Source organism: Astatotilapia calliptera, chromosome 1 (genome assembly GCF_900246225.1).
Source record: "Astatotilapia calliptera chromosome 1, fAstCal1.2, whole genome shotgun sequence".
Classification (NCBI taxonomy): domain Eukaryota; kingdom Metazoa; phylum Chordata; class Actinopteri; order Cichliformes; family Cichlidae; genus Astatotilapia; species Astatotilapia calliptera.
This window is the reverse complement of record NC_039302.1, coordinates 1,048,272-1,071,308: the sequence shown is the minus strand read 5'-3', so window position 1 is coordinate 1,071,308 and position 23,037 is coordinate 1,048,272. Positions and strand designations below refer to the sequence as shown.

The 23,037-nt window shown below is 41.5% G+C and overlaps 1 protein-coding gene across 2 annotated transcripts in view; it reads right to left on the bottom strand.

Annotated features, from left to right (window-relative positions):
- Window positions 1–4,428: 4,428 nt before the first annotated feature.
- The window catches only part of abhd17c (abhydrolase domain containing 17C, depalmitoylase), a 32,577-nt gene continuing 13,968 nt past the window's right edge, over window positions 4,429–23,037 (bottom strand). For both annotated transcript variants that reach the window (XM_026184888.1, XM_026184977.1), the window contains 2 exons: window positions 18,362–18,541; window positions 4,429–7,756 (listed from right to left, as the gene is read on the bottom strand). In XM_026184888.1, coding sequence (XP_026040673.1) covers window positions 7,537–7,756; window positions 18,362–18,541 — 400 coding nt within the window. In that variant the 3' untranslated portion in view covers window positions 4,429–7,536. The remainder of the gene's footprint in view (window positions 7,757–18,361; window positions 18,542–23,037) is intronic.

Below are 23,037 nucleotides of genomic sequence, written 5' to 3'. Positions count from 1 at the left end.
AAGAGATTACAGGATGTACAGTATTTGAGGTTTGACTCTCATCATCCACTGGAGCACAAACTGAGCTTTATCAGGACACTACAACATTGAGCGAACACCATCCCCACAGACACAGCGGCCAGGGAAGCAGAAAAACACCAGTTCAAGAAGGCCCTGAGTAAATGTGGTTATCCCAGCAGGACTTTTGTCAAAGCTGGGAAGGCGCCAAAAGAAGGCTCCAGCCGATCCAGGAGAGAAGGACAACCGCTGCCTAAGCGAAAACCCTTAGCGAGCCCATATCTGTCAGGCGTTTCGGAACAGTTGAGACGCATTTTTTTCTAAACACCGGGTCTCTGTGGCTATTAAACCCCAAAATATGCTGCAACAAAAACCGGTCCACCCCAAGGATCGGGTCCCCCGACACAAACAGAAGTGTACACTGTTAAATGCCAGGAGGATTGCCAGGATTTATACATCGGGGAAACCAAACAACATCTGGTGAAGTGGATGGCACAACACAGAAGAGCTCCCTCGTCAGGCCTGGACTCTGCAGTCTATTCACACCTACAGGCCAGTGGACACTCTTTCAATGATGAGGATGTAACATCCATAGGGAGGAACGCTGGCTTGAGTGCGGAGTCAAGGAGGCCATTTACGTAAATAGGGAAAGACCATCTCTGAATCGAAGAGGGGGCCTCAGAGTACATCTTTCTCCATCTTCCAATGCTGTGATTGGAGCCATTCTCCAACTCTCTGTTAATGGTATTTATGGCCATTGATCAGTGGTCTATGATCAATGGTTGTTGATCAGTGGTCATGACAGTTTGCATATTAATTACAACAGACTTTGTTGGTGATGACAGCTTCAAGACACCTCCTACATGGAGAACCTGGTATCATGCATTACTCAGGTGTGGCACATTCTTCCATAAAAACAGTTCAAATTCTGAAGGTTTTGTGGGCCCCTTCTATGAACTCAAATGTCTATCAGCTTTGCTTCTTACCACAGATTTTCAATTAGATTCGGTTCAGGTGATTGGCTGGGCGATTCTAGTAGCTTTATTTTCTTTTCTGAGTTTTCTTGGCTTGTGTTTGGAATCATGGTCTTCCTGAATGTCTACCCTCGTTTGTCCACCACCATTATTTTGGTTGATAGCAGCAAATTTTTATCAAGAATGTATCAAGAACAGGCCCACAACTTGATATTTCCAACTCAAAAGGCACTGCGTAACAACCTAAGACAACAAAGTTTGAACCTCCAAACATGTTGTGTATTACGGTTTGGAGTTCAAGTTTTGTCCTACCTGACCAGACTATATGTCTGTGTGTCTTTCTGTGTCTTTCTGGCTGCTGCCAAATTTCCCCTTGTGGGACAATTAAAGGATTATTCTATTCTATTCTACAGGGTGGGCCATTTATATTGATACACCATAATAACATGGAAATGGCTGGTGATATGTTAAAGTCCTGTTTGTTGCACATTAGTATATGTGAGGGGGTAAAAGAGAATAAAGTTACGTTTGTGGACTTCAGCTCTGCCTTCAACACCATCCTTCCAGACCATCTCCGAGGCAAGCTTTCCCAGATGAATGTGCCTGATCCCATCTGCCGGTGGATCACTGACTTCCTGACGGACAGGAAGCAGCATGTGAGGCTGGGAAAGAATGTCTCGGACTCCCGGACCATCAGCACCGGCTCCCCTCAGGGCTGTGTTCTTTCTCCTCTGCTCTTCTCCCTGTACACCAACTGCTGCACCTCCACCCACCAGTCTGTCAAGCTAATCAAGTTTGCAGATGACACCACCGTTATTGGGCTCATCTCGGACGGGGACGAGTCTGCCTACAGGAGGGAGGTTGAACGTCTGGTGTCCTGGTGCAGCCACAACAACCTGGTGCTGAATGCCCAGAAGACAGTGGAGATTATTGTGGACTTCAGGAAGCACACAGCTCCCCATCACCTCTGTGGGCTCATTCCGCTTCCTGGGTACCACCATCACCCAGGACCTGAAGTGGGAGCCCACCATCACCTCCGTCATCAAGAAAGCCCAGCAGAGGATGTACTTCCTGAGGCAGCTGAAGAAATTCAACCTGCCAACACGGACGATGATGCAGTTCTACACTGCAATCATCGAGTCCATCCTCACCTCCTCCATCACCGTGTGGTACGCTGGAGCCACTATCAGGGACAAACAGAGACTGCAGCGTGTTGTGCGCTCTGCTGAGAAGGTGATTGGCTGCAGACTCCCATCTCTGCAGGACCTGTACATCTCCAGGACACTGCGGCGTGCAGCTCGGATCTCAGCTGACCCTTCTCACCCTAGACACAGTCTGTTTGACCTGCTCCCCTCAGGCAGGAGGCTCCGGTCCATTCGCACCAGAACCTCTCGCCATAAGAACAGTTTCTTCCCCTCTGCTGTTGGACTCATGAACAATAACCGTATGACTGTTCCCACCACTAACACATGACCCTACGCTGTGTTCACTGCATCATTCCATGTTTGGCACTGATCACCACCTGCACTCATGTATATATCTTTCAACGTAGCACTTTTAATTCTTATTCTTACTTTTATTTTTTCATGTCTATTTAAGCGCAATTTATGACAGTATGTTTGCACTGAAGCACCGCAGCAATTTCCTAATGTTGTAAACCTGCTCAACATTTGGCAATAAAACCCTTTCTGATTCTGAAACCAAGCACAGCATTGTTTTTCTTGTGACATTACCAATAGATTTGATGTGTCACATGGCCCTCTTCCTATTGAAAAAACAAAAGTTTTATCCAAGATGGCCGACTTCTAAATGGCCACCATGGTCACCACCCAGCTTGAGGAGTTTGCCCCCTCACATACTAATGTGCCACAAACAGGACTTTAATATCACCAACCATTCCCATGTTATTACAGTGTATCCATATAAATGGTCCACCCTGTATATTCTCCTGGTATTTCACAGGCTTGTCTAAATATTGTTAAACTGTTGTATGTTTAACACAGCCTTGGCTCCCATGGGACATCATCGTGGAGGGAGGGGTTTCCTCTCTCTACCTCTCCCTGCTGCCCCTCCTTGGAATGCAGCTGGATGTTCTGGTGTGGTCGTTAACACCCTTCCTTGGTCATCTGGTTTGACTAGGAGCTCTTCCTTGTTATATTTTCTCCCCCCTTCATTAGAGCCAATTTGGGAAAAGAAAAATGTGTTTGGCACAACAGTCCATTCAGTTAATAATTCCAATGGCAACAGCTGCCAGACAGAAAGGATGGGAGTTTACATTCTTTTGTAACCAATGCCATCAGTATGTCTTAGCTGTCCATATCTGAGGCCTCGGAAACTGCCAGGCAAAGACTCACAGCTTTGGCCAGCTGCTATTCCACTTAACCATCCAAGGTGTACTCTCAGTGGCAGCGGAACAACATGAGAACAGCCCAACCAAGGCTGGAGATGAAGCAATATTGGATAAGCGTATGGGACATGGACACAACCCATGACAAGAATGCTCAGTGGCTAGTGGATCTAAGAGGAAACCACAGCAACCTCCCTGAATAGGATCCAGTAACCATCACAGTGGCAGACATCCAAGAAAGGGTCTCAAGCATGAAAACCTGGACAGCACGAGGCCCAGACATGATTCACATCTACTGACTATAGAAGCTAACTGCACTGCATGAGTATCTGGCAGCACCTGTGAATCAGGTACTAATAGATGAGTCATACCCAGAATGGCTAATGGAAGGCCAGGCAGCGCCTATCCCAAAAGATCCAAAGGGACCAGTCCCTCTACCACACTATTATCAAGCACAGGTAGAGTTGCACAAATTAAATATATTAAAAGCCTTCAGAAAAGTGAAAGTAGAAGAGTGAGTCAAAAAACAGAGAGACATGCTGTAGACGGAAACTGATGAACTCAAAAGTCAATACAAGATTTTGTTTTACTGATTTATGTACTGTCACATACAGGCACAGACTACAACCTGAAAAAGTTAGAACAATATAAAATTAATAGCTCATTTAAAGCATAAAGTTAATTAGACATATTGGAATTTAAGGCTGAAATTGTTTTGCGATGCCAGGAAAAAAATTAAATACCAAACAAACAAAAAGAATTACCCAATAACTGGGAGAAGGTCTCTCTTGTAGATGAGGAAAAGTTCAACTAGGGATACAGCTAAAATGTATGAATACAGTTTATCAATAGGAAAGCAAAATATTAGGAGATTTTATCAATGACACTTTTGACAAATTTCTGTAGAAAAGAGAAAACCACTACTGAATGGCTGTTATGTTCACTGCAGATTGTGGAATGGAAGTCATGGCATGGATCAAAATACTTCTGAAAACCACATTCTGTCACGTTGTTCACAGTTTCCAAAGTACTCAGAAATATGGTTGTATTACTACAATATTGGTATTTCATCACCCTAACATGGTGGTGAGACAAAGAAAAGATCAGAAACACAATTCCACATGTCCTTTATTCCACTATAACCAATGAAACATCCATTGTGCTGCTTCTTGCAACCACTACATGTATGATGTATCCATTTCACAGCATATTTAAGGCTTATTTCATTGTTTTACACACCATGATCAATATACGATTCTACTAGCTGTCTTTCATTTGCATAATAAAATCAATAAAAACTAGCCAGCCTTATGAAAGGCCTAATATGTACCGAGTACTGAAGTATACCATTACAGAGGATTACTGTACAAACCATTTTCAGAAACGGTGTAAATCTTTCAACATTTAGATTGGACAAATGTGTAAAAATGTCAGTATCAAAAGAAGAATCGGGTCCTAAGAGGATCTTCATTTCCTTTTAGAAGAGAAACTAAAGGAAATACACTGGAGATGATTGAGGACTTTTTACTCAAAAGTCCAACATTAGCTATGATCGGAAAACACGAATATCCAACTGACAAATTACAGCAGTGCACCAAATCATCATTACAAGTTGCTATGCAAATATTCCCCAAACACAATCCTGAAAAGATTCAGCATTTACTTCAAAGTGTTAGTTTGTTTTGTTTAAATCTGATCTTAGTGTCATATAGCTTCATTTTTTTTGTCCACTTGCAGGCAACAAAAAATAAATTATTCAAATACAACTGATGCAACATCCAAAACCAGGAGTGATCATTTGCATGCGTCAGTCATTTTCACAGCATTCCATTTCCTCGTTGTGGTTTTGTCTTTGAAAGTTAAAATTATCAAAGGGTTCAGCAGACACCTGCTTTGTAGGCTGATTTCTATCATTCTACAGGCAGGAACACGAGTCAGAGGATTACTAGTCAGGCTGAAGTTGATTTTTGTACCTTGCTCTCATTTTGGTATTCCCCAAACTGTCTGGCTTTCACAGTGATCGATTCCTGCGATAAATAGCAGCAGTCAGTCCCCCTGAAGACCACAAGCTTCTTGCAGTTCACAGGAATGTCTGACTGAAATACAAACATAAGGCTTTGTTCTTAGTGAGGAATTACAGATAATTAAGCACAACCCCCAAACCAGTAAATGTATGTTCACTTTGAACAACCTAAACACAGCAGAATTCAGTGTCTTCAGACGGCAAGCAAACCCACTCTATGCTGCCTGGCAGCTTGCAAGACTTGTTTTCATGTGAATCAGCTGTCTTACCAGCCAATCAACAGTTAACACAGCTCTGATACCCGCTGCTCTCTCTTCCACAGAGGTAGGTTTTCTTATTTGGGATGTTTCCCTTTTGTGTTGCTTAAAGGCCAAGGTGCACACATGGTGTGAGACTGCTGCATATGAGATGACAATGAGAATTTTCGATATGTACCAGGTGCAATCAAAATTTCTGACAGTTCTCTTTTCTTTGTGCAGCAAACCTCCAGGAGCTCCTAGTACTTGGATTGCTCCCTGATAGTCGTACTCTGACCATTTGACTTTCATGTTCCAGGTCAAATCTGGCAAGTAGGACTGTTTGGGCCAAAATAGATGTGTGTGTTTCCTGTGTGGTGTGAGAAGCAGACTGTCCTGTTGGCTTGCACTCGATCTTCTCCGCTGGACGGCTGGATGATTTAACTGTGCTTAAACGGTTATCATTAGGGATGCTCCTGACCAAACATTTTCCTAGTCAATGAGTTGGGTTTTTTTTGTTACATCAAACCATTAGTGACCTAAGTGTTATATATTCTGGACTTTCTCTTTCAAAAAAGACTCAACAGATCATTCAGTTTCCTGAGAAACATAGAATGTCACAAGTAATATTAGGACTGTGTAAGATTACAGGGAAACAACTGTGATTACAAAGTTTACAAATGTGAATTTTATAAGTGCACACACATACTAAGACACTAGCAAATGTTTAATGTTTTGCAAGAAACAGCAGGAAGACTCTTGATGTTCACGGTTGAAGCTAAATGCTATGGTTAGGCTACAAACGGATTTCAAACAGTAAGCCATGTTTGCCTGCAACCTTCTATGAGTTATCAAAGAGCCTAAGAAAATGATGCCACATCTTTAATTTGCTGCCCACAATCCTTATGTAATATCCACTGAGACCAGCTGTGTGTGAGTGACCAACTCATTATAACCACTTCCATTTTACAAATGACACACACACACACACACACCTGCACAACAGCTGTGACCGGAGGCTGTAGTGATCGGGGAGTGCCACTGCCATAGTGAGCTGTGCCGTGTCTCAAGGTAAAATATGTATTGCAGGACCAAAGGTTTCCCAGTAAAACACTGCATTGTGATGAGACGATCAATGACTAACTGGTGAGGCCAGCTGGTGTACATGATCCTCTCACCACAATGCATTTCAAACCTCTCTGCTTGAAGTTTGTACAACATCTAAAGGAGCAAACTGCTGTAGATGTGGAATGTGCCAGTTGAAGTTTGCCATTATCATCTCCCCACATGAGAGAGCAGCGTGCATCAACACTACAGAATACAGAGCCTAAACAAGCTGGGATGCAGTCTGGCCAGCAAAAGAAATATGAGAGAGAAAAAAAAATCACAGTTTTACGTCAAATAAAAACATAATGAAATGTCTGCTAACAAAATGCAACATTACAGTGCAACCCTGTAATCAACCCTGAATGGTAAAGTTAAAGAAAGGAAAAAGGAAACTCTTCGTCCACAGTATCTTGAGGTGCAAAACTGATACTTCTTTACCTTGTATAAAAGAATACAAAATTCAACATTGCAAATACTCAGTCAAAAGAAAAGAAGGGCGATCGTGGACCAAACAGAATGAAGGATATGAAAGTGTGAGCAACAGAAGCTCACGGTGAAAGACTGACATACAAAAGACAGGGGAGATAGAATAAGTAGAGAGTGGGAAGGAAGCAAAGATTTGGAGTGGATAATGAATCAAGACTGAGCAGCAGTTAGAAACACTGTCGAGGCCCGGGCTCATTAGCAGGTTGTTGTGTCTCGTAGGAGCACCAGCCAGGTCTCGAAGAACTCCATATTTGGGCTAACCATTGATGGTGTCATCATTTTACTCCTGTTGTGTCCCTCCAGAGAAAATGATGAGGATACTTCTTGAGTGTCTTGAAATGAACCCGGGCCCGAATTCCAAGGTCCTCAAGAAGTGGAAAGCTCGAAAGAGATGAACTGTTTGAGCCTCTCCAGGTACTGAGCATATAGCTCAATGTCATTGTGGCCAGCTCCCTCCACCCAAAGAGGCTCAACCGCACGGGGACAGCGCTCATACATCGCCAAGCCATGGGAGAAGTCAATGACCTCGTCCTCTGTGCCATGAATTACAAGCACCGGGGACGCCACCTTGGACACCTTGTCGATACTGAGGAGAAAGAAAAAGACATTAACAGTGTGAGGAAACAGCATAAAGAACAGAGTGGGTCAAACTGATGACATCTTTGCAAACAGTGGCAAACACCTGATAGTGAAAACTGGCATAAAATCTTGACTGGGAGCCACTGTGGTGAAAAACACATTAAATGAAGAGATACCAGTCACAGATCTCACGGCTCTGGCAAAGTAGCCAAAAATGGTTTTCATCGTAACTCGATACTAAACAGGTGTTTCAACTGCAGCAGCTGAAAATATTTACAACCACAAGCATTATAAAATTCAGGAGACATCAAAATAAATTTAAACTAGGCCAACTTGAGACGTGATTGCCGTGATTCTTCTCAGTGTGTCAGCCATCGCTTTCAGGAGCTCATCACTGTGCGAGTCTGCAGGGCGATGATAACACAACCGAGACACACGCGAGATGCAGAAAGTGTAAAAGCTGCAAGGATGTTAAGAAAACATCTTAAGCTACTCATTCAGTATAACATTACAACAGGCTGGAGCTGCAGGGTAGCAACACAAACGTCTCAAAGTTCTACCTGCCAAGTCAGCCTTCAATTTTTTTCTGCTATGTTTTTCTTGCTACATAAAGTTTGGTTTTCATGAGATACTCAGAAAAAACTACTGGCTCTGAAGCAGCCACGCATCAGTGGGTTGTGTTAAGGTGCTTTTTTCACATTTTAAAATGCATAGAGAAACTGGTGAATGCCTTCTGTGTGTGTGTGTGTGTGTGTGTGTGTGTGTGTGTGTGTGTGTGTGTGTGTGTGAGTGAGTGAGTGAGTGAGAGAGAGAGAGAGAGAGAGTGAGTGAGTGTGTGTGAGAGAGAGAGAGAGAGAGAGAGTGAGTGTGTGTGTGTGTGTGTGTGTGTGTGTGTGTGTGTGTGAGTGAGTGAGTGAGAGAGAGAGAGAGAGAGAGTGAGTGAGTGTGTGAGAGAGAGAGAGAGAGAGAGAGTGAGTGTGTGTGTGTGAGTGTGTGTGTGTGAGAGAGAGAGAGAGAGAGTGTGAGTGTGTGTGTGTGACAGAGAGAGAGAGAGAGAGTGAGTGTGTGTGTGTGACAGAGAGAGAGAGAGAGAGTGAGTGTGTGTGTGTGAGAGAGTGTGTGTGTGTGTGTGTGTGTGTGTGTGTGACAGAGAGAGTGAGTGAGTGTGTGTGAGAGAGACACACACTGACAGCAGCTTAGGTAAATTGTGATCACCTCTGTCTTGTTCATTGGACAGAACTGCTATGAATACAAATTCCGCTGTAATCGTCACTCCACAGGGGCAGGGCCTCAGCTTGTGCAGTTAGTCAGAATATTAATGTCGGGGAATTACTGGGAACTAATTTTATTCCTGATAGAATAAAACTATTATCATGTTCACTTCACAGCTGAGGTATAAAAACTGAAGACATGGCTTTTAAAAATGAGTTTTGCCAACATTTCTATGACTAAGTGCACGGCTACACAGAACACAGCCTGATGGAAATATATTACCTTTGTAACCAAGGCTCTAGAGTGCGACCAAATTTTTCAGTGGTGCGACTAAAAAAATATATTTGGTCGAACTGTTCGGGTAACAAAAAAAAATCTCTGCAACTCTCCGTGTGGTCAACAACAGACACACATTATGCCCCTATCGTGGACTAAACCAATCAGAGATAGTCAGGGGCGGGACCTCTCTGATTGGCCGTGGTCTAGTTGAAAGTGCAGGTGGAAGAGAGAGGTGAGTAGCTTGAATAAAGCGATATCAATTCATTAACGGATTCCACACAAAGACCTAAACACAGAGCGGACCCGACGCATCAGAATCAGCTTCGTCTTTCTCGGCTTTCCCACCCGACGGCCCGTAGACGGACACGCTGTCGGAGCTCAGCGATCCTGATGCGTCCGGTCCGCGCTGTGTTTACGTCTTTTTGCGCTGATTCTGAGCTGCAGGTTTTGTCTCTCCAACCAAAATTCGCCGAGCCAGCAGCAAAAGAAGCAGCAAACTGCGCTTCACATTTGATCAATGTCGTCATGAATTTTTGTTGTTTACAGCGCTGTCTTTTTCTTTTTTCACTTAAATGACCTCGGACAAGAAAGCCTAATTTCTGCGGTTCAATACTGAAGAAATTTAAACTTCTTAAAATTATGCAAAATTGCAGAATATTGCGGAATATTTTTAAGGTTATCTGCTATAAGAAGCCAGACCAGGAAAATCTTCTTGTTTTTCTGTGTTTTATTCTCAGTTACTTTCACACAAAGGCATCTGCTGTGATGCTGCTGCAATGCTGATAAATGATCAGATTTATAATATATCTGACTATCTCAGGCTAAATTGAATCGACTTTGAGAACCGGTACAAGCCAGTACGCCTAAATTTTTAAAGTTAGGTGTACCGGTGCGCCCATGTCAAAAAGTTAGTCTAGAGCCCTGGTAACACTAGCAAACATTTGATTTCCAGACAGATTACTACTGAGCTGCTCTGGCACGCCATGCAAATTGCCACAGAAATTTGGAGGCTTTTTATTATATTTGCACAGGCAAAGCTTTCGTCCTCTTAGAAATAGGATCAAGGTCACATATTTAAACACATTACTTTAAAAAAAGACATTTATTGGTGTTTCTATTATTCCTTTTTCAAATGTCTGACCTCAGAGGAGTGCGTACTAAAAGACTGTAGCCTCAATACAAGACATTTCTGAGTCATGGCTCCAGAATATTCCAGTAAAATCACCGTGCTAATACAGTAATAGGGGGGATCCAAAGTCTTCAAGGACCGAACCACAATTCTAACAAAAATTGAGCCAAGTACAGCGATGTCTGGCATCCTCTCCTCTAAATCTGTCAGTTTAACTCAAGTGCTGAGAGTTGAGAAAAATTTGAAGAATCTAGTACATATAGAGAAATAAGAAAAGTATGAATGTCAAGCACATAACATAACATAGCGAAGATTCTCTCATTCACAAAAACAAGCCCAGGTCTTTAAAACAGTTTACTCTATATTACACTGTTGTGTATAAAAGCTGAAGTAAAGCCTGCCTCCGTCTATTTTAAACAGTAAAGCCTTTTATAAACATATCATAAAAGGTGCCTGCATCCCAAGGCTTTGTTTCCTTAAAATAAAGAAGAACTTACTTACACACCCGTGCTGCTGATTGGCTGAGGAAGAATATAGTCATGGTAAACCAGTCACATGACCAATTTAAGATGACATATTAACAAGATGCTATATCAGCCCAAGGACCCTGATCCTCAATTGCTGTGTTGAAAGTGGCGACTTCAAACCTTATACCAGTCTTTAAATTGTGTTGATAGGCCACGTGATAAAAAGAATACTCAATGTTTTTTTCCTGCTTACATAGTGATGTTTACTGTGGGAAGAAATTATAAAAACAGCGTCTTTGAAGGAAAGCACTCTCCGCTAGCGACCAAAATCAAAACCAAAAAAACCCTTTCCTGACCTGGGTGCACCAGGTCGACCAATCTTAAAATTACTGGGAACATGGCATTTGGTGGTTTAGGAAGAGGGGGAAGTTTTAGGAGTGATGGCGGCGAGTGAGCAGAAGAGGAAGAGAGGGGGAGCGAGTTTTGAGACGCGAGAGACTTGTGACGTTTAGTATGTTTGCAGTGTGTAGTTACTGTGTAGTTTAGTGGAAAGTTTTGTGTTGTGTGTCAGAACAATGAGGCGACTGATGAATATCACAGTTGCTGCCAAAAAGCCACCAAAGTCAGATTACAGTGTAAACGGTGTCTGCAGGTGGAAAACAGGAGTGATACACCTCCTGCTGTCAGGCCTGCAGGTACCACGCTTGTGATGAGGTCCACTATTTCATAGTAGACAGAAATTATTTTTTGGAGTGGCACAAATCATTTTGTGTGGCATCTTATTTGATGTAGAACAGCTGATTGTTCTGTAAATAGTTTTAAATGGTTATATTAAAAAAAATCCTTGGGTGCATTTTTAGGTAAATAGCTGCATTTAACTTTGTTGTTTGCAACACTTGTGTTTAGGTTTTCAAAATGTAGAATTTATATTTGCAGAAACATTTTTAAAGAGGCAACTGGAAAAGCATGCGTCTGTTTAGCCTGTTGCTAGCATCACATGACGTTTGATAAGCAAAACAAAATGGGGAGACAAACTGCTGTTATAAAATACTTTTGGCAACTTGATGACATTTAAATATTACAGAGTCATCACCACACTCTCTACTCTTTAAGGATCTGAGAAATGCCTGAGATTACACACGTAGAACAGACTCAAACATATCCAGTTATGTAACACTTCCTTGAAAGTTAAACTTAATGTTGCTCAGCACTGCACATGATAAACCTACAGACACACCAGACTGTAACATTTACATATTGTCTGGCTTTTTATAATTTGGTCAGATAAACATCCCCTGTGTTTCTAAATTGTGAATCTTGTGAGGCTGTTCGATATTTTTGAAAGGAACCAATAATAACGCCTATCCCTAGCTGTTTCACATTTTGGTCAGAAGTGAACAACTGTGGTGAAACATTTTCTCAGTTAAAACACAAAAACATAGAAGAGAAGAGAATTTGATCTCAAAATAACTCACTTCTTTGCTGTGTTTTGCAGTGATGCATTTATCTCTCCCTATCTCGCTCAAAGAAAAAAAAAATACTATTGCTAAATTTCACTCTTTAAATTTTAGATTAACATCCATCCATCTTCTTCCGCTTATCCAGGGCTGGGTCGTGGGGCAGAGAACCTCCCTCTCCCTAGCCATCTCCTCCAGCTTGTATGGGGGAACACCAAGGCGTTCCCAGGCCAGCAGAGAGATATAATCTCTCCAGCGTGTCCTGGGTCTGCCCCAGGGCCTCCTCCCAGCCCACATGCCCGGAACACCTCACCCAGGAGGCGCCCAGGATCCGCGATCTCGTTCTTTCAGTCACTGCCCACAGCTCGTGACCATAGGTGAGGGACGTAGATCAACTGGTAAATTGAGAACCTGGCTTTTACACTCAGCTCTCTTCACCACAACAGGCCAGTACAGCACCGATCCGTCTGTCGATCTCCCGCTCCCTTCTCCCGTCACTTGCGAACAAGACCCTGAGATACTTAAACTCCTCCACTCGGGACAGGAACTGGTCCCTGAGCCACAGTGGGCACTCCACCTTTTTCTGGCTGAGGACCATGGCCTCAGATTCGGAGGTGCTGATTCTCATTCCCACTGCTTCACACTCGGCTGCAAACCGTTTCAAAATGGTTTTTTAGGGCTTTTATATTAACATTTTGAGACATTTTAACAATGATAACAAATGACGACTGATGTGTGCCTAAAAACATTGTTGGCTCTGAGAAGGAAGACTGTAAAGCAGCAGTTCTTACTTTTGTGCCGATGGTAATGCCATAGGGCAGCAGTTCTCAGACTTTTCACATTGAGTACCACCTGACTGACATTAAAGTACAGTAGTATAGGCCTGAATGTTATTTATCCTAACATAAACAGGATGAGTGATTATAATAACAACTGTACTGTATTAAAACATTCACAGCAGGTGGGATATCCGGTCTTTAAGTGATGACGTATGAACCCTGCTTCCGGGTTAAAAACTACTCTGTGTTTTTAACATGTTTTAATGTTTTTTATCTTGTTCTGTTTGATCTAAACAAGCCCCTAAAAACAGTCAGTGATCACTGTCAGCCCATCTCGGGTTTTATTACAACTGTTCATTTTAAAAATCAGTTTTTAAAACCTTAGGATGTAACTACAGCCCAGCCCCAGCAGCAGTATATGAATGACTAACCTCGTATTGTGGATGGATTATCTCAGTTGTTCTCCTGGCTGAAGTTTGGTCTGTGTACAGCATCCTGCCATGCGATTACATTTGTCTCTAACCATCAGGAACCCTCACGTTAACTTTTATCGAGTGGAAAAAAGTTAGTGTTCATCCTCCAGCTTCACTGTGCTAATGTGTTTATATTATGCTAACCATAGCTGTGTCGTAGGGGTGCAACGATACTCGTATCGATATTGAACCGTTCGATACAGTGCTTTCGGTTCGGTACGCATGTTTATCGAACAATACAACATTTTTAATTTCCTTCTGACGATGCTGTCTGTGTTGAGCGCTCAGTGGATCTGCGCTCACAGTGCAGCCTAGGCAGAGTAGTCGAACGCAGATTCACTGAGCGCAGGGCAAGCTAGCGAGACAGGAGCTAAGCTCGTTGCAACATGGCAAATTGAACCTCCCCCACCCTCATTCAGATCTGGCGTTTGGAACTATTTTGGTTTTCATGTGACGTATGACCCTGAAGGTAAGCGCGTCATGGACTAAAGTAAAACAGTATGTCGGATGTGCCATGCAATGCTCAATTACATGGGTGGGAACTAGTGTGTTAGCGCAGTTAGCTCGTTCACGTGTTGACGCCGTCCAGCCCCACGCACTGGGAGATCCGCGGTAGCTCGTTAACGTCATTTCAGATTAACGCTGACGGCACTAATAACTTTTCACCTAATAACTTTGTGATGAACTTATTCAGCTACTAAACCACTTCCTGTTTTTAGAGAACAGTTAGATGTAGAGAAGAGACACCGCAGCTCTTTCCAAGAACATATAGTTTTAGAAAAGGGGAAGAACCTGTTGATTCTGAGTGACGTTGTTATTTTTACACACATACACGTATAAAAATAAAAGTACGCAGGCAGCAGTTCGCAGGGTGTGTTTGCTGCTGCCCACGCGTGTAAAAACGACTGCAGTTCTCTGTGTTTTCTAACTCAGGTGTCTTAGCTGAAGAATTACAGGGTGATTTAAAGAAATCCCCTGTCAATGCTCAAAAAACACAGGCACTTATTTCTATAGTACATGTTTTAATCAATGGGCAGTTATGCTCGTACCACACATCTAATGTTATTGTAAAGTATGACAAAGTTGTGGTTCGAACTCATTTTACATGGTGGGCCACCTACAGCCAACTTTAATCCTAAGTGGGCCAGATCAGGGAAACTCCTCTTCCTGTCAGTGTACGGAAGTTTAACTGCACTTTTAATCCAGGAGATATTATAATGTCCAAAAATACAAAAAGAAGTGCAGCTGCAACAGTCTGTCATTTTTCTACATTGTCAACACGATTCATGGCCTTAAATTGGAAGAAATAAATGTATCAAATTTAAATCGTTGCTTAGTGCTGGGCCATATCATACCGTTCACGGTAATACCGGTATAATGTTGGGCAACGATAAGAAAATGAAATATGGCGATAGAATATGGGTAAAACACGCATGCGCAGTGGCTTTGTTTTCACATGGCGGAAAAAGAATGGCGGCGGCAGCGACGGAGAACGAGAAGGGCGAAAGCGGATCGTTGAATGAAACGGATGAACCAGAACTGGTTTGTAAAAATGCTGCAGCTTCACTGGTGTGGAACTGGTTTAGCTTTCATCCGTCAGATACACAACAAAGCACTATTTTTGGTAGCGCATGCTAGCGGGCCGTCGTTATTACCGTATTTTTTGGAAAATACGGCGCACTTAAAATCAATCCTTTGAATTTTCTGAAAATCGACAGAGCCCCTTATAATCCCGTGTGCCTTATGTATGAACTCTGGTTGTGTTTACTGACCTCGAAACGATTTTATGTACACGGCGCTCAAAAATCTGTCAGATGTTTCAGTACGACCCGCATTGTACATTGTGAACCTGCAATGGAGCATTACGGCTATCGTAGGCGGAGCCTGGCGGAGTGATACGTACTGCACCTCAACATGATATTACCGTATTGTGTGTGTGTAACCTCTTTTTAAGTTTTGTGGATATTAAACATGGTTATGCTGAGGATATGTCGGCCAGTTTCCACTGGAAACGCCTTTTGGTTAAACTGTCAGCGAGGAATTTGCACTGTTACATTTTTATATAACTTTAATGCAGATAAAAAACAGCTGCTTGTTTAAGTGAAAATACATTATTAGTGCAAAAAAACCCATCAAAGTTGTGGAGTTGTAAAGTGCTATACGCTATATTTTTTATTTTTATTGTGTACTTGCTCATTTAACTGTTTATTCATTACTTAATTACTACAGTGTAGTATGAATTGCCATGAGAGAGGTCTTTACCTGCAGGAAAAGCTGTAAAACTTGTGAAAAAACAGTTAAAAGTCCCAAATTTATGACCTCCTTAACCTTTGGCCAGATTAGCATCTTTGCCTGGATGATTCAGGGCCCTAAACCTGACATCCCTGGTCTATAATCTTTGCGCTGTCTTATAGTTCCTGGCTAAAGAGTATTGAGGGCCAATTACTTTAATCAGCCACGTAATTCAGACATTTTTGACTGTGGTTGCTGGCATGGTTTTTACAGTAAAGCAGCCTGTTGTTCTTCTGATATTACTGTCTCTTTTGACATAAGGCGGGAGTGTACAGTCTTGCACTGTGCAGGTAAACAGTCAGCTGTGCAAGGATGGCACTGCTTCAAATAATGTCAGTTGCCTTTGTGGTAACATGCGTTTGAAATGCTTTGCAGCGTGCACTGTTTTGATTCTTCACACACCTGAGTACAGACTGGTGTTCACAAACACGTCTTGGTTGGCTGCTGCTTCTAAACATATCGTGGGTTGTCGGTCTTGCATGCTGCTCAGTAACATTCAATATTGATTATTTACTGCTATTTGTGTTTATGTTGGTTGTAGCTGTGGTTTCCCTACTGTGATGTTTTCCTTGTGCTTGTCTTAGTTTTTTTCCCAGCAGGTGATCAAACGCATTTTTAGTGTCTTTTCTCTCCGTCTCTCTTCTCCTCTGTCTTTCTGTTCCTCTCCTGTTGTTGAGCCTCTTCCCAACTTCTCTTTTCCTCGTCTTTCACCTTTCTATCCCTAGTCCTGTCAGTTTAGAATCTAATAACTTAAAAGTAGTGCTGTCAAAATTAACGCAGATTACGCCGTCATTACGATTAACACGATACAAAAAATATAACGCCAACACATCTGCAGTGCAGAATGACTCAAAATCCCTGAAATGTTTCTGTCAACGCATTTCGGGCAGTTTGTCTCGGCAGAAGGAATTTTATTTTTACAGAAGCACTTCCAGCTTAAAATATCACATTGAAGCGAAGCTTATGTTAGTCAGGGATGCTGCTAGCACTTTGGCTAACGTGTCACCCAGCTTGCTCACGGAGCATCGGGGGCTCGGTAAGTCGACCTCGGACATATTGATTGATGCCAAGTGGATTGCCAAGTGGATTGCAACAAACTGCAGACCTGTTAATGTCGTTGGGAACAGGCGCTTTACAAGCTTTGGTTCCTCGTCTCAAGGACTTGAAGTGCCTCTCCAAGAGTGACACAGAGAGGGGATAAATGTTCACAGTTTTTTGTTTACATGAAGGTTTAAGATGTTCAATAAACATGTTAAGTGCCTATATTTTCCCTTTTTTCTGTTTGCTCATGCAAAATGAAATACGATAAATACAGAATAAAAATGAATGATATTTAATTGTGATTAATCAAGATGAATCCACAGTAACCCTGTGATGAATCTGATTAAATATTTTCATTGTTTGACAGCACTAATATATATTATATATGAGTGTAAATTTACCTATTAGTATATAGGGTTTTTTTTAAGTTGTATTTCACAGGAGAGAAGCTGTGTTAAAAGACTGAAACTATTCATATTCTCTTTGAATTTAAGCATTTAACATTTTTTGTGTTTATTCTGCTTCATTATGTTGCATAAATGTCAGTTACAAGCTTAAATATAAAGTTGAAAAAGTGTAATTGCAGCCAGGCTATTGATCAAGCAATTGCGATTAATCGCAATTAACTACAGAAAATTGTGAGTTAGTCTTTTTTAATCTATTGACAGCACTACTTAAAAGTAAAAATAAATAAATAAATAATAAAGATCGAACAAACTATGACAATCAAGTGGGCCAGTATGATAAAAGCTGTAACGATCTGTTGGGCTGTGACAGACAATCCTGATTGCTACAGTCCAGAGAGGACAGGCAAAATAAACCCCAAAAACATATTTCACTTGTTGCTGCTGCTTTTTACAAATGTCATTTCTCATAGACCAACACCCAGTTTTTAGATGCCAGCTTGAATTTTGTTTACGTTCCAACCTCTGCTTCAGAGGCAGCCACATGTGACCTCGCAGCCACATCTGGTACTGCAAGACTCCAGAGCAAATATCTGTGCTTCCTTTTATTGTTGTGTTGTATGTTTTGTCTTCATGCTGACGTTTGATCCTTCAAATATATGAGCAACTGTTTTATAGAAATTTACTTCTGGTAATAAATAAATGCATCAGCCATTTCCTTATATTATGGGTGCAATAAAAACTCAGGTGGAGCCTAAAAGTTCATTTAAATCATGTTTAAGTTTCAACCTTTGGTTTGTTTTTTTAATACACACATACATCAAAAAGTGCTCACACAAATATGACAAAGAGACTTTTCGGTTCCAGAAACAGAAAGGACTCAGAGTTTTTTTCTTCTTCTCTCTATTAATTTTACTCTTTTCCCTCCTACTAGCCGTGAAGCAGTTGCCTGACAGAAAGTTACATTTTTACCTTTACATCAGAGAGGTTTAACGCATCAGTGTTACAATAAAACTGTAACACTGCTGGTTGCCCACGTTGTGACATGCATGCGTGTTGATTGCGTCTTTAACACATACCTGGGGAAGGCATCGAAGCAGTAAGTCTTGCGTGTGTCAGGGAAGGCCACCCGCAAGCCCGACATTAGTGGTGAGTGCAGGATGACGGCAGCACATTCATAGCGAGCAGCCAGATCGATGGTGGGCACCGTGCCGATGCTCTGACCATACAAGATGATATTCTCAGGAGTTACACCATACCTTTACAAAGACACACAGAAAAGCCACATTCATTTATACTGTGATGTTACTCAGCATACACAAGGCTTCACACATGAAACACTACATAAACTACTACAGGCTCATTTAAACCATCTGTGACGCCATTTAAGCAGCAAGTGCTTAAATTAGAAGTTTAAAACTAAAAGGCAGTCTGAAGGGGTCACATTCGTGCTGACCCTGGCTGCAAATATGGGTTTTTGCTAAAAATAAATTAAATAAATAAGATGAAGGTTTTTCTGTCCATATTTTACTCTGGTTCTCTTGTTGCTGGCTAAAGTGAGACAGGAAAATCCAGCTGTCAGCTGTAATGTTAGTTTGTAGAGCACTTAATGAACGAGGACTGTTTGGCAGAGAATCACTTTGAGTCAGGCGATGTCTTCTTTTTGTGTTCCCTTTTTTTGAACAGTATATAACACAATATAATATATAATATATGTATTTTCATCCTAATCAGCAAAATATTTAGATTCTTATATTATTGTCATTGGAGTTTAGACTATGTTTGTACATTTAACATTCAGCAGCTTTCTAAATTGAATAGTTTATTTTACAATACAGAAAAACAAAGACTTTACCACAGTCAAAATTATTAGACCTGATAGACCCAGGTGCCAATAGTCATCTACTAATCATAAGGTTGGCCTTTCGATCCCTGGGTGCTCCCTGGGTGTCCATGCCAAATATCCTTGTTTAATGATATTAGAGTGAATATTGGATAGAAAGCCCTTAAACATAGAAAAAAGTGTTTTTGTGAAAGAGTGAGTCTCTCAAGCTGGACCTTCAGTTCACCCCACAGATTTTGAAAGAGATTCACGATTCCTTCCACTTTGATTGGATTCCTGGTTCCAGATATACTTGAAGAATGTTTCTTTGGGATGCACGCCACTCCCTTCTTTCTCCAAAAAAGCGTCTCAATGTCCAAAGAGCTCTAGTTTCATCAAATAAAAGGATGCAGTTCCAGTATTCATAATGTTTGTCCACGTTGTCCTCCGTCTTGATGGTGTCTCGCCTGCAAAAGTGGTGTTTTTCTTGGTCTACGACCTCGCTTTCCATTTGTGTTCAGTGTTCTAGTGGTTGTCCTCTTTGAGACTAGAATTCCCAACTTGGCCAAGTCCTTCACTTCTGTTTTGGAAGACAATTCTTGCTAGTTTGTTCCCAGTGTCTTTGGAATCTTTTGCTTCCTGCCTCTGCCAGGCCTGTTCTGTTTGAATTTCTTGATTCCCACTCCATTTCATAACACTATTGTAACTTTGTATATTCATCTCCTGCTTTGTTAGTACCAACAATTCTTTTTCTCAAGCATAAACTCATTTCTTGTGTTGTTGGAGCTGCACTGCTTTTATCATCTAGTATAAATCTAGATGACAATGAATGTGATCTTTATGTTATCACCCTACTGGTGTATTAAAATAATGACACTATTATGAGATTCATAATAAACTGAACGTTGCTCCTAAATACGTTTGTATTGCAGGTCTGTTTTTTGTCGTGGGTGAAACACTCAAGCATGTATTAAAGGAAGCATCGAAGCAAAGAATTTGTGTGGAGCATTTTTTTTATTATCGAATTATTTGAATTAATTGATGAATTGTTGCAGCCCTACATTTAATTACTGAGAAATTCTTTCAGTAACAGTATGACAGTGGATCAACCATTAGACATGTGACCTGGAAACTGGCATAGCGTTTCCCAGCTTCTCTTCTAAAGTACTGCAGTCCTGACAGAAAACAGTTAGTCTGTCAAGCAGAGGAGATTCTGGATGGCATGTCCTCTTGCCTTCACTCACAATCTGGAAAGGAAGCTTAAAACAAACCCTCCCATTCCCTGACAGTGCTGGGAAACAAACTATACCACAGCAAACACACAAAGGTTTTTTTTGTTGTTGTTGTCGTTTTTTTGTTTTTTTTAAACCATTCTGTTTCCAAATCCAGCTTTACAAAGGATTGGGGGTAGAGGTGCTGTGTTGGACGTCCCCTATGAAGAGATGTCATTGCAACAGCTCTTCAGATAACAGCTTGGGTGTGACTAATCTTTTGGCCTAGACAAGTACAAGTACAGCTACTGAACTGCGCGGTCATCCTGACAGCTGATTATGACCTGACACATGGATGGGCAAAGTCCCCGCTGGGTGCCATCTGACTCACAACTCCCTGGACTTTGGAGCACCAGACAGAACATTGTAAGGAAAAGAGACTCATCGTTGAGAATGAATGCAACTGTATATCATGGCTACTAAACGATGAAGAACAAAAAGAAGAAGACCAAGCAGATGGACATCATCAAATGACTTTCATGAGCCCTCAGCAGACAAAAGGCATAAATGTGTTTGTTTTTTTTAAAATGGCCAAAAATTACAGATATGTTTTAAGACACCCAGTGGAACATCTTGAAAACAGAGCAATTTACTGAAATGACCTGTTTTTCAGGGATAAATATCGGGAGTCAGTCAACACTGTGAAAAACAGTGGTTTAAGAATAAGATCTCTCAACAACATGGTGATTTATGGTATGCCGTGAACAATGTGGAAAAGAACGCTTAAGAGCCATAATATCTGGCAGATATAATGCAGAACCAGCTTCAGCAAAGGTGATGTGGTATCTTCAACACTGTGATCGATGCAATTATGTGCAGGAACTTCGACGGCTGCCGTGGAGTCCAGTTCAACAATGACCAAGATTGAGTCATGAGTGTGTACGTCATAGGAAACTTGCACATTTTGTCAACAAAATACATGTTTTAAGGTAACATTTATCACTATAGGGACAATGCCTTTTACATCCTCCACTTCCATGACGGTGAAGGACCAACATGGCAATTGTAAAGAAAGTGACACAGTGGAAGCTGTGGCATTACGAATTCTGAATTTAAAAAAGACCTAGTTCAATTCTGCAGTTAGTTTAAGAGAACAAATGGAAAAAACTGACAGAGTTAAGCTGAAAAATACAAGAAACTACATCATATTGAAGATATTAACAAAGAAATTGGAGAAACAGAGGGGCGCATTATCAGTGACTACCATTAACCAGTGCTCCCCCTTGACGGCAGAGCGGGCTGGTTACGAGCCGGGAACGAGCTCGCAAAGAGCACGCGCATCTTTGCAGTCTGAGCGGTGCAGGGCTGTAAGGGAAAAGGAGAGATGCAGACTGATGCAACAAAAATAGGGCTGGGTATCGTCACTGATTTCTAGAATCGATTCAATTCCGATTCACAAGGTCCCGAATCGATTCGATCCACGATTCGATTTAATTCGATTCGATTCGATTCTATTTAAATCTGGGAAATTTTGACAGTCAGAAATATTATAATTCAGATCAGAACATTTACATATTTTTGTATCTATAAAAAGGAAGCTGACACTCGCAAGACTTTATCCAAGGTGTGAGCATCACAGCAGATGTTCGAGAGAGAGAGGGGGGGGGGGGGGGGGGGAGGGAGAGAGAGAGAGCTGCGCATCGCAATGGAAGCAAAACAGTAAAAGAATTCATGACGATGTTTATGTGAAGCGTTTGGATCTTCTTTTGCTGCTGGTTCGGTCAATATTGTTTGGAGAGAGATCAAACTAACAGCTTTAGAATCAGCGCATAAAGGGCGTGAACACACAGCGCGGACCCGCCGACAGATCAGAATCAGCGCGCTGTCGGCTTTCAGCCCCGACCGTGAGAAAGGCGACATCTCACTGATTCTGATCCGCGGGTCGCGCTGTGTGTTTAAGTCTATGTGCAGAATCCCTGTACCTGCTCTCATTTACTGTTTGGTGGTTCTTGAAATTTTGTGAGATGTCACCAGAGATTCTGGCATTTCGGACAAAATAAATTTATATTAAAAAATCAATTTAGGATTTTAATGAATCGATTTTACGTTATCCAAGCCAGAATCGATTTTAATCGATGAATCGATTATAAAAACCCACCCCTAAACAAAAACCAGTAGGGTGTAATGCATACACTGTATTCTATAGCACACAGGAGTATTAGCCTATTATGTACAATTAGAAACAGTTTTGTGACAACTGACGAAACAAAAGAGCGTCCTGTGTGTGCAACAGCACAACAAAGCATTACCTTTCCTTTGATTAAATGCACAAGTGGTGCTGGTCATTAGCTGCTCGCTAACTGGGTAAGGCTGTCATGGGTCTGTAGCTCTGACCACTGTTTTAAGAAACATATTTAGTTTTAAAGTAAGTTACAGGGCCTGCCTTTCTGGAGGACTAAATAATTAAGAAATAGAATATATTGGATTTATATTTCAAGCACTGGGAATATATAATAAGGGATTCTGGATCAGCACCATGATGCAAACTTGTGGCCATAGTATATACAGCAGGGGTGTCAAACTCAAATACACAGAGGGCCAAAATTCAAAACTGGAACAAAGTCGCGGGCTAACGTTAATATTTATTGGGAAAAAAAATCTTCCTCCAGATATAAGAATGAATCTTTTCTTATGGACTCAAACACGTTTTGCTGAAAAATTG